Below are 12,968 nucleotides of genomic sequence, written 5' to 3'. Positions count from 1 at the left end.
CTCAGAACACATCGCTCTGCCTATCCTGGCAAGGCTCTTGCAACACCCATTCTTCTCACTTTCTCATTTCTGACAATTCATCTGAGTTATTCCACACATACTCATTAGACATCTTATCTCCATTGCATTCAATCTCATCTTGTCTGCTACTCCCATATTCTAAGTCTCAGCACCATAGAGTGCATAATAATAATAATAATAATAATAACAATAATAATAATAATAATAATAATAATAATAATAATAATAATAATAATAATAATAATAATAATGAGAAAGAGGAAGAAAAAATGGAGACGAAAAATACAAAATATGTATACACCGACAAAAAATGGCAACAATGATAATTTCCCCAACATGACAGAATCATAATGTAAAATACCATGAAGCACAAAATCATACATACCTCCTGATTCCCTGAGGATGACCATTAAGGAGAAAGAACAGTATGACTCAGGCACCAAGCTCAGATAATTTCTAGAACTCAAACGTGCTGCTTAATGGTTCATTAGAAAATACCATTAGTTGGTAATAGTAACAACTTCATATCAGGAGATAAATTATTATTATAATTACAAAATTACTGCTGCTAAAACTTGCAGTTTCTTCACTGGAATCAATTGTACTAAAACATATGCTTACATCATAAAATATATGAAAATCACTTTTCTATTTTAAACCATTCTATATAGAAATTGCATTAAAAATTATATTCAAATACATCTAGATGTATGGTCAAAATCAATACACACATTTCTTCAAGAACTAGTATATCATCACCACTTCTAAATGAAGTTTATGTTGAGCGGCATACCAACAATGCTGCACAGTAAAACTAAATCAGGTATTTAATGCAGATAACAGTCCTGAGATGGCCTGACCCAAGTCACACGAGGTGAACTCTTGTGGCATGGCCTTGAGAATCACAGATGCATGAGTAGAGTGATGGGGCAGTGGTCTGATCCATACAGGGAAGTACGGATCAGGTTGTCACACAGATTTGGTACCAGGCGCTCAGACAAGACAAAATAATCCAGCCTCCTGTCAAGTAAAGGAGTTAAATAGAAAACATTAATCAAACAGATTTCAACTCAACTCCTCTCCTTAAAGTTATTATTTTTTTTTTCACTCTTCCTCAATGTTGCATTTCTTGCTTTCTTTTGTTATTTCCATGGTTACTGCTCTTCTGAATTTGCTAGCTGTGTGCCTCTCACCACCATCCTCAATGCACAAAACTTTCTACTTACTCTCACTTCTGCTTTGCTTATCTCACTAATGTATGACATAACAAGTATGACTAATGTATGACATAACGAGAGAGAGAGAGAGAGAGAGAGAGAGAGAGAGAGAGAGAGAGAGAGAGAGAGAGAGAGAGAGAGAGAGAGAGAGAGAGAGAGAGAGAGAGAGAGAGAGAGAGAGAGAGAGAGAGAGAGAGAGAGAGAGAGAGATATATATATATATATATATATATATATATATATATATATATATATATATATATATATATATATATATATATATATATATATATATATATATATATATTAGCCTCATTAACTCACCAGCCCACATTCTTGGCCCGGCAATTCCCATGTAAGTCCAGAAGGTGTACTGAGCTGTCTTGTCTGGGTAAAGGTGCCTAAAAGAGTCCACAAACCCTTCCGCCAAGAGATCAGTGAAACCAGCTCTCTCCTCAGGAGTAAACCCAGCATTTTTTTTATTGCTCTTAGGGTTGGCAAGATCTGAAAATAGTACAAGTAAATTTTTGATGAAAGTAACAGTATGCTGTGGATGTGGCATGACATTTAAGAAAAGAAAGCATATTGATGAAATAACAATGGAGGATCACAGTAAATATTATTTATCACACAAACTAGGTATAATAATTTTTGTATTTCTAAATGTCTGAAAGATCAAAATAAACTATACATTCAAAGTTAATACAAAATACAAGTGTGACAACTTCAAAAATCACAAAAGGAAATTACACTATACATGAAAAAAACAAGGAAATGATAAACAGCAGAAGGCATAAAAATCAAAACCTGCTGTTCTGTGAAAAAGAAAAAAAGAAAAAAAATGTGTGGGATGTGCACAAAAATTAAAGTTTGTCAATAAATAAAAATAACTATCGATCACCTAATAAATATTCAATCTCTTACAGGTGATGGAATTTCAGGCTCTTCTTTCCTGTATCAAGGGTTACACAAGGGCATGACAAGAATTATATACAAACTTAAAATCAAATTCTAAGATACTAACCAATTTCCTTGTGTGCCACATTGAGGTCTCCACACATGATTACAGGTTTCTTGGCATCCAATTCCTTCAAATAATTGCGGAATTTAGGGTCCCAGTCCATTCTCTTGTCCAATGTAACTAGTTTCCTGCCAGCATTGGGAACATCTGTATGGTGACAAAGTGTGGACAGAGTGAACACAGTGAATGTATCAGTCACATAAATGTAAATTTATTATAAAAATAAAGATCTAAAGCAGGAGTTCCCAACCTTTTTGTTCCTCTTTACCCCTCAGACATCTTTACATATTGATATGTACCCATAAATAAATTAATAATAAAAAGATGGAATTGTAATATTTTTATATTATCTTATTATGATATTTGTATGTGTAGTGCATAGGAATCTTAAAGTTGACAACATCAATAAACTAAACTCAAGTAATTTACAAAATATCTTGATCCATCACATACATATCTCTCTTGTAATTATCCATAATGATCATTACATCCTGCATCTGATCCTTTCTGGCCCAATACAGATTGCAGCCACAGTTAGTTTCATAATAGTGAAAACCAAATAGTATTCACCCTGCCCTTGATAGACTTCAGATGAAAGTTTTGTTTACTAAAATGAGAAAAGAAGAGAGAGAAAAATAACATTGTGCAATCTGACTGCAGATTATAAGAACATGTATTGCACAGTAGTAATTATTCTCTGAGACCCAATGTATCCCCTGAAAAATGCAAATGTACTCCAGGTTAGGAACCCTCTGATATAAAGTATATCTCAACATATATGAATCCATAAATGATGCACAATTTCTGAAAATATGTAGAAAATTTAGAATAAAACAAAAAATATATATTTATACATACAATATATAAATTAGAAACAAAAGAAAAATACACATACATGCATTGCTATAAAGAAAATAGAAATAAAAAAATACAAAATCTTAAACAACACATTTATACAGAAAATAAACCATAAAAATAATGAAAATATAAACACTGCCCTGCTAAAGCAAGCATGATCTCTCAGTCCAAGTCAGCACTTGGGAAAGTTATTTGACACCTGCAAAGATGAAACACCTCGCATCCCCTAAACTCTACTTACATGCTGTCACTAGATAAAAGTCTTCATATTCCGCAGTGATGCAGCGACCTTCATCATCATGGGTCTCGTCATCCAGTCCATATGTAACTGACAGGGGTTCCTTCTTAGAAATCAGGGCAACACCAGAATAGCCATCCTTCTTAGCTGGAAAACATAAATGACTTAATCACAATCTGACTCAGGCAGATATTACACAACTCAAGGAATAAACACTTACTTATTATTCACCTAGGTATAGTTAAGAGCTTCAAAAGTTGCTAATGTAATTTATATCCCTAGATCTGAAAATATATGGGTAGAAGGGAATTAAGAAAATTACAAACAGATGAATAACAATAAATCTCTAGAGTAGTTAAAGAACTATAATCAGAAAAATCCTGTAGGAATACTTCATAATAAAGGTTTATATGCACCATCATTCACTTTTATGCAAGTATTCAAAGATATCAAGAAGAAAATTCGAGGGCAAGACTGCACTAAGACTGTAAAAAATAGTTTTATCCATAATATCAGAATTGAAAAGAGGCCCATCATATAGTTTCCCCCAAAGCACTCCACCAGGATCAGCATGTATGCTAACACTACTGCAAGTTCTGGAAGCATATCTGGAATAATACAGCTTATATATCTTTCCTGCTGTGAAAGCATAATCTACTCAGGGAAATTTTTAATTTTGAAACAAACAAAAGAACAAGAATTACACTAGGACCATATATAGAAAGCCAGAATGATAGGTGACCACTACCAAAATATTTGGGGTAGGAAACTACTTGAAAGCAAAGGGGTGAGCATTATCATGAGGTAGAAATTAGTCCCCTGATGATAAATGTTAATTAAGGTAGTTTTTTTTGCCACACATCAGACACTTTATAATGTCAAATGAGATGCTGGCAACACTCACAATGCTCTGAATGCTTTGTCAACTAGCTCATGTATCTTTATGCACTTACACTACACTTTCAAAAGCCATCCCAAACAATGTTATGTATAAAAAATAAACATCTTCATTTACACATACTCTGGCAAGTTTCCAATTAAAGCATTCTTTTCATATATAATGAAAGTATATGCACAACCCAACTTCAATAAATCTACTTAAGAAAACCAGGTGCTAGTTTCAATAATGTGTAAGTACTTGCTGGATTAAGTTAACATTAAATACACTAATGCAGCATCAAGGAAAATATAATTCAGTATAATGAAATATTCCTCTCTATAGTTATGATTACAGAACCACATGCATCATGTTTGATCTGTGGGTTTGTTTTAAATGTTCACAAGTATGTGTATGAAATTACAAGAAATGGACCCAAATGACTTAATTGCCAGCTTTGAACCAAAATATTAATATACATGGAGTACTTACCTGACATAAAGTAACTCTTATAACCTTTCACATTTTTTATATCTCCTGGAAGCTTGTCATCACTACACTTGGTCTCCTGAAGGCAAATAACATCTGGCTTCTCCTTCTCAAAGACAGACATCCCATCTTTCTGCAACACCATAATTAACACTTACAACTTTAAGGGCTTCATACTCACATGCATAGTGTGTGTCAGCTGTAGAAGGGTGAAAGAAGATTATGGGAGGAGAGAACGGAAGAGAGAAGCAAGTTTAAATATTTAGGAATGGTGCAAAATAAACATAGTAAAATTGGGAGATAAGAGAGGGGGTTGTTGAAAGGTAAGCATGTCACAGGATCGCTGGCAAGAGTAATGAAATAGAGAAATATGTTTGTCATATTACAATACAAGGGAAATTTCTAAGCTGACAAAAAAAAAAAAAAAAGACCACACTACATCATTAACAGTAAGTTCTTAACAATGCAGCAATCCTCACAAGAGTGTCTGCAACCACACACCACTCCTCAAAAGTTCTTGACCACTGTCACATAATTATATTCCCAAGTGATTACTTCTTAACTCTTGTATTATAAAATGGTTAAAATAAAAATAAAATAAATTTTCTGCAATAAAAGTATGGAAAAAGATCAAACATGACAAAAATTTTAATAAAAAATGAGGATGGACATTTTGGCAAAGGAAAACAAATACCCCAACCCCAAAGTGTTCAGCAAGCCTCCCTGCAGTGTGCTGGATGCCTACACCACACACTTTTAGCCTTTCTGCTCGTTCTTGTACATACTATTTGTAGACAGATTCATGCTGTGCCATCCTTGCTCTACATATGTCCTTTCTGTTCCCTTAAAAGTGTCAGACTTATCCAATATTCATCTTAAAGGGGTCCAACTCAGTGAGGTTTTACTATACTGATTATCTAATCAGACACAAAAGTTGTGGTTAAGTCACCTTCATCCAAGCCCGCAGCCCATCAACATTCCAAGACACAATTTTCAGGTTCCACTTCTTGCCATCATTTGTCTTGGCATCTGAGGAAAAGTCATCTGTCTTGACCTTTTTGGACTCCTTCTCTTGGGTTTCTTCAGCTTTCTCCTGGAAAATTTAATGTCTAACTGAGAATAAACACATACAGCGAAGAATTTTATCAAGGTGAAAGAGATGTCTTATACATAAAACTCTGAAAATCATAAATGTCAACACTATGTGAAGTAGAAGCAAGTAGTTAATTAAAACAGCTGGGCATGCTTTCCATGACATTAAACTGAAACGATGCAAGCCAATACCACCAAACCCAATGAATTTATAACTACTCTTTGGCAGTAATTACATGTTATGCCAAAATGAAGGACAAGAAAAGGGTATGGCTTAGCCTACAGCAACTACAGTGGTAGTGGTGGTGGTGGTGGTGGTACTAGTTGCCACAAAATTTATATTACTTTTATCTCTTTCAAAGGAGAAAACTTATTTCAACTCAATAACTTTCTCAGGCTGAACTTTCTAGCTGTATATTATTATCAGGAAATCATTGCATACAGTAAACTAGCTGTATACAATTAACATAATACTGTTCTAAATGCTGCTGGAATATAACCAAATATTAATACATAAAAATATTAAGATATGCAAGTAAATAAAATATTTTATGATGTTCTTTTCATTGTGATGCCAGTGAAATGGCAAGTCATTTCCCTCATCAGCTGTTATTTGTTCGAGATGTAATAACACGATAGCAAAGGCCGAGCTTTGCTATCTGATCTGATCTGACTGGTCCTACCATGAGTCTTGTGAGGTACCTATGGTTATTCCTTCTAGTGCCCCATTTTGAAATAAATTACCTTTCAGTGTTTCAATTCTGATCCTTAAATTACAACACGCCGAAATTCACTGGGTCATGCCAAAAAGCATATCGCAAAATAAACATCCAAACTGCTACGCCACCAAACCCTCCCGCTGGGCACCTCTTGGGATGAAAGGGAGTTAACATTCTTCTCCCTCAATATTACAAAACCATTTCCTCACTCTAAAAACAACATAAGGCATTAAATTATTAATTGTCACACTACCGTAAGATGTCAGTACAAATCAATGCAGTAATTCAGATGTAAACTATAATGCATGCCTACCAGTCTGCACATCACGCCGCCTCCTCCTCCTACCAAACCATAACACACTTTCAACTCACTCACCCATTGATTCTATCACACAGCCATTAATTCCTATAGAGTATTGAGCTTACTTGTTTCCTCTTCGGTGGCATGGTGAATGGACCGGATAACACGCGAGGGGATGCAATACGAAGAACACTAAACAGTAGTCTCGACCCGCCAAGCCTCAGTCCCGACATGCAGACCTTGATCTTGATGAGTGTGGTGCAGGCGGGGTCCGCAGAAACGTGATTATGCTTGTCCGGGAGGTGATAGGGCCGTGTAATAGTGGTGCAACAGCTTTTAATGCCACAAAAAGCCTATGAATATAGTGATACGATTTTTCATAAGGTAGTGATTCTCAACTTTGGGATACAGAAACTGTATGGGTAAATGACTGCGCAATGCTTTATGATTGCAAATAGGCACTGTGAAACTGTAGGCAGCATCCTCATTTACACATTATTATTATGCATATGTAAATGCATATAAAAAAAAAGTGAATATGATTATCAATAATTCTAGACTTGAATCATATTTATTTCTCAACTTATTTTCTGTGCCTTTATTGTGGATATACTTTTTTTTTCTTTTTATGGGTGTATGGGAAATAAATCGTGAAATACATCAGGCCGAGGGAATAAAAACTAATTGAGGAAGTGAATGAAGCCGTATCCCAGTCCTAACTCCTAAAACCTTCATAACGGCATCTGTGAAAAAAAAAGTAACAGTATCATGACTCTGATCTTCGTATCCGCTGGTTTATCACACTCTCTCCATATATATAGAGAGAGAGAGAGAGAGAGAGAGAGAGAGAGAGAGAGAGAGAGAGAGAGAGAGAGAGAGAGAGAGAGAGAGAGAGAGAGAGAGAGAGAGAGATTGCGCTTTTCTATGAAATTTTGGCATTGTGGATCAGAATCTTGAAATCAATATAACTTTTATCTTATCTCCTCTGGTATTGGTTTTCTTAATAGTCCACTGCAGAACAGTAAGCTATAAAGTCTTTTATTATTTTTTTTCCAGTGATTTTTTTCAATTGCTACCTTGCTTGTCTATCAAGCAACTGCAGCAAAACTTGTTTCCTCTGCCTCTTGCCATTGTTCGCTTATCCATCTGTTCATCTTATTTTTATTTTTTTTCTTTAAATGGTAAAAAAAAAAAAAAAAAGATCGTTTCCAAAACCATGCTGCATGTTATGAGTTTAAACCCAGCCGCGGTCTTCTCTCATGACAAATTTGTATTCACCAAATATTTTTTTCAGTGTTTCATGGTGGCAGCGGTGGGATCCCAGTAGTTTCCAGCTTGCAAGCCATTCCAGTGCTGGAATAAGATCTCAGCCCATGCTTTCCTCTGTAAAAAGAGAAGGAAGAATGATTTGGCTGTGCTACTAAAAGAGGGAGAACCTCCTCTGGTAAAGGGAATTAAGGCACCAATATTCATCTGTATAGCAGAAAAATATAGTGCTAGAATAGTCAAGGCTGACTAAAAATAATGTGGAGTTTGTTGGTCACTTATTGACCTACTATATTACATAGGTTAAGAGCATGCTACTGTGACAATCCCAACACAGGCTTGAACCTGGGCAGGGGTGTCTTATGGCAAATTCATCCCACCTTCATTGGAATGCAAGGACAGAAATAAATGGAGACTTTCTATCAAGGGAGAGTATTCAGGGGGACGCTAGTAGATTTAGATGAACAGATAGACAAGCTTAGTTTATTGAGATATAATTCTGGTTTTACTGGAAAGTAAATTACATTTATCTGAAATTGGAAATTCCAAATTTTTGTATTTTTTGAATGACTCACCTTCTCAGAAAATCAAAGAGCAGCTGCTGATGGACTGAGATGTCACCATTCTTGTTTATGGAGGTTTGGGACAATCATTAAATAAGAAGCAAACAAGAATTGCACTCTCTTCCTTTCATCAGTATGTGCAATCAAGGTGTTTATCTTGCATCAAGTGAGCTTCATCATTATTAATGCAAATGGCACACTATGTGTGAAATTGAAGTGTAATTACATACCAAAAATTACTTGTTGGCCAACGTACCTGCAGCTATGGATCATTCAAATCAACACAATGGAGGGTGAAGTATACATATGCCAAAGAGGTCTAGCTGTACTCCACATTACCTGGATAAGGAAAACACTTATGGTCCCCAAGCAGAATTTTTAAACTCCATTAACCTAGGGATGCCTCTTATATTGAAAATTAAAATCAATTACAGCTTTTAATTGTGGTTACTGAAAAGATTTTTTGCTTAGGCCTATAGGGAGGGAAAACAAAACACAAGAGTAATGCAAAACTAAATTCATTAAATAATTTTCCTGTTTAATATACATGATGCACAGTTCTTAAGATATTTGTACACCGACATAATTTGTGCATGACAGAAAAAATAAATTATTGGCTGTGATGTAAATTTCAGCAATTCTTGTTTTATGAGGTGTGTTTTGTGCTAGCAGGCCTACCACTGACATTATGCTTACTGGTCACCGGTACAAAGCACAAATTAGTCATGAAAGAAGTGCAATACTTTCCAAACTAAAAATAAAGACATGGACTCAGATGAATTCATCTATTATGCTTTAGTATTTCTGGTGGCATGAGATTTGTCATTACTCCTCCCTGCACCTAAACACATTCATATGAGGCTTCAATACATTTCATCACAAATTCAGACAAACAGTTGAGTACAAACTGCTGCAAGAATCTGTTCCAGCATCTTCCATCAAATAATCACACATACAATATCATTTAATAATTATTCAATGCAATGAGAGAAGAATTACACCAATCACAAGGTGATCATGAAGATGGTTCTTTCCATTGGCTTGTTCTACTTCTCAAATTTCACATTTCATCACATTAAAATTTCTAAAGAAAAATATATTAATGATTCACCAAACCATACATTACTTATGTATGCTTGCAATACATTTGTAATGTATTTGCATTAATCTGGAGCATAGTTCCTCAAAATATTCTTTCACAATGTCATATTTCCAAATAATTTGAAAATGCCTGTGTGTGTGTGTGTGTGTGTGTGTGTGTGTGTGTGTGTGTATGTGTGGATGTGCAAGCACCTAGCCATCTACTTTGATGTCTTTGGCTTTAAAGCCATCTATTGTAATGTCTGTGCCTTTAAATTCCAAACAGGTAATGGTGAAAACAAAGTCACCACTTGTCATTCACCTCACAGCTGCACATGCCTGTCTTATCACTCCCACATCCATTTTCTCAACAGTAATCACACAATTGTGTGTGTGTGTGTGTGTGTGTGTGTGTGTGTGTGTGTGTGTGTGTGTGTGTGTGTGTGTGTGTGTGTGTGTGTGTGTGTGTGTCTGAGATCAGTTTCTGGAAATATTCCTGCAAAATAAAATCTATAAGCCAATATACATTTCAAGTTGTATACTGGTTTCTCATAAAGATTTCAGAACAAGAATTTGTAATGCATTTCAAACAAATGTTTCAGTGTTTGTTTGATGTCCCTGCCATAAGTGGTGATGACTGATTATCCTGATCTGCTTCTGAAATTTTTTTTGAAGAAATAAATGGCAACAGTCACTAAGTCCAAGATTTAATTTTTTTCATAGTTGCTCAATGATGTACATAAGAACTTAATATTAAATGAGGACTATATGGATGCGTATCTCTTCAGGTCCCCAGGATACTCTGACTGATCACATTCATGGCAACCTGGATAAATGCAACTATGGTTTGATGCACTGACTGATGTGACAGTTGTTGGCACTGAATTTAAGATGCTGAGCAACTGACGAAAGAAGAAAAAAATAAATAAATAAATAAAATAAAATAAAATAAAGCACCTTATAGCCAACTAGGGAGCACAGATTAACCTTTGTACCTATTTTGAAAGCACATATGCTTATACACACACACACCTACAGATACACACACATGCACAGTATTAAGAGGTCCTTTCATCTTGGAATGTTAATGGCTAATCACTTTTCTATGACGTGATGTAGTGCTGAAAACATATTTACCTCAAACTAAGTGTTCATGGTGCATATCTTACCTGTAAATTAAAACAATAATATGTATTCACTTATGAATGACAGAAAATTCTGCCAAAATAATAAAACCATAATATGGTGCAGATATTTCTCAGGGAAACTGATAAAATTTGTAATATGCATGAAAACCTGATTAATGTATCAAAGAACAAACACATCTTAATGTTTTTATTCAAATGGATGGTTTCTTTGAACAGTAGTGGTCCTTGTTGTATCTTATTTCACTTTTGTTTTCAAAGAGCACATCAACGCATTCCATAAACAAAGAATATAAATTTGATACTTGAGTGTTAGGTCCACCGTAACTGTATGGTTGTATAATCCCAGTGACATGATGGCAGCAGCATTAAGTGTGGGTGCTTAGCACCTGAATTTTTAGTCCAAACCTTGGAATGAAAGAAAATTAACTACAAAATAAAACCTAGTATGTATTTGGAAAACACATATGCACCACAGAAATGTGAAGCCTGAAAGTAATACTTGCATTTATCAATGAATTTTGATCATATATGGAGTTGGAACCATACTCCTCCAAGAAAAAAACCTGCACACTTCAGCCATTAATACCCTCACATATACAAGCCAAAGCATGTATAAATAAGATAAAAATTAAAATAATTTTGCTAATAAACTTAATTTTCGTCAGCAGTTTGATGATGGGATATGCTCGAAGCCAGTGTGAATCTGAGTGGACCTGTGTACACTTTGTCAACTAAGTGTAGCAATCTGTTTTTTTTGGGGGGGCTCACCATAGTAGGAACGTCACGTGAGGGCTCTGTGCTGCAAGAACTGAAGTGAAGTGGGAGGTTATAAAATGCAGGTACTTTTCACTTGTGTATGACAATTTCATAGTCTTCACAATGAGCACAGTTTGTTCTTCACTCACTGCAATGAATGATTCAGTCTCAATAAGACCATGCAAACCTAAAGGATACTGTACTTGCATAGATTGGTACATAACTTCCCAGTTGCAGCAGTAATACTCAATAGCCAAGGAATTACAAGTACACATTTCAGGTACATACAATGTTGGTAGTAACATGAGTGAACATTTTTTATATCATAGTTACCTGACTTATAAACTGAATGCATTTAACCAATGGCATTATGTTTATGGGTTTTATCAATGCAAAATTTTAGAAACTCAGTAACCAAGCCTTACAATATGAAATTTCTACATTTTTGTGCTTTAGCTCACGTTCACATAAGCTCTGTACTTCTTCCCTTATTACAGAGAACAATTAACTTAAGCATATATTTAAGTACTACTCATTTCTTAAAAAGAAAATCACAACACTGGTTTAAGAGTAAATATGCAGCTGAAACAAGAGACATCAAGTCAGACCAATGTTCTAACTATTCAGAAACTTGGCCAGGCTTTGTTGATCACATGTCCGCAGCTACACAGTGTGACACAAATCTTAATACAACCAATTTCTGTAGAGTAGAAAAGTGAGAGCTGATGATAGAGCAAATGATGTGTAATTCCTCCTCCATTCTGAAAAGAAAAGAGAGAGAAAAAAAAAACTATCAGTTTAATTGCTGACTATATGAAACATTAGTATATTTTCAAAATCAGTTTATCCCTTGACTTGCTCTCCTTTCACTCTATAATTCTAATCCTCTTCTTTACAAAATGAAGAGAAATAACTCAGTCATTTGTAATTCCTATTAGTTTTAATAGTATTGAGGTTCTTGTACACATAAACACACTACAATTCTTAAATGAATGATCACTTTTTTCCTCTTTGTGTAAGAGATCTGTTTAGTCAAACCCTGGATATTTAAAAACCTAACAAAACCAAACTTTTGTGACCAGATTCAATGAATATGTCAACATATTGCAAATGGATGAAATCTGAACTATTACATGGTGCAAACACCACAACACAGATGGTTTCGCTCTAGCTTCTTCCTGCACTTCATTGTGCAGGGGAGGTGGGAGGAAACACTAACCTCAGAGATATACACTGTCATCCAAATAGCTGATTATATTACAATGTTTATCTATCTTCCAAATAGCTGATTATATTACAATGTTTATCTATCTTGCATAATG

The 12,968-nt window shown here is 34.9% G+C and overlaps 2 protein-coding genes across 7 annotated transcripts in view; both read right to left on the bottom strand.

Moving 5' to 3' along the window:
- Positions 1-546: 546 nt before the first annotated feature.
- On the bottom strand, positions 547-12,886 carry LOC135107136 (DNA-(apurinic or apyrimidinic site) endonuclease-like). The gene is given in 11 exon segments (XM_064016846.1): positions 547-1,041; positions 1,563-1,590; positions 1,593-1,742; positions 2,263-2,406; positions 3,359-3,502; positions 4,725-4,854; positions 5,671-5,814; positions 6,959-7,166; positions 11,659-11,794; positions 12,267-12,309; positions 12,866-12,886. Coding segments are annotated over 11 exon segments (1,266 nt in total). The 3' UTR covers positions 547-923.
- Positions 9,165-12,968, bottom strand: part of LOC135107026 (protein ST7 homolog) — a 31,496-nt gene continuing 27,692 nt past the window's right edge. For all 6 annotated transcript variants that reach the window (XM_064016591.1, XM_064016596.1, XM_064016594.1 and 3 more), the window contains one exon: positions 9,165-12,407. The gene's annotated coding sequence lies outside the window, so the exon portion shown is untranslated. The remainder of the gene's footprint in view (positions 12,408-12,968) is intronic.

This window comes from Scylla paramamosain, chromosome 14 (assembly GCF_035594125.1).
Source record: "Scylla paramamosain isolate STU-SP2022 chromosome 14, ASM3559412v1, whole genome shotgun sequence".
In the NCBI taxonomy this organism is placed as follows: Eukaryota; Metazoa; Arthropoda; class Malacostraca; order Decapoda; family Portunidae; genus Scylla; species Scylla paramamosain.
Note: the sequence above shows the minus strand (reverse complement) of the source record. Positions and strands in the feature narration are given on the sequence as shown.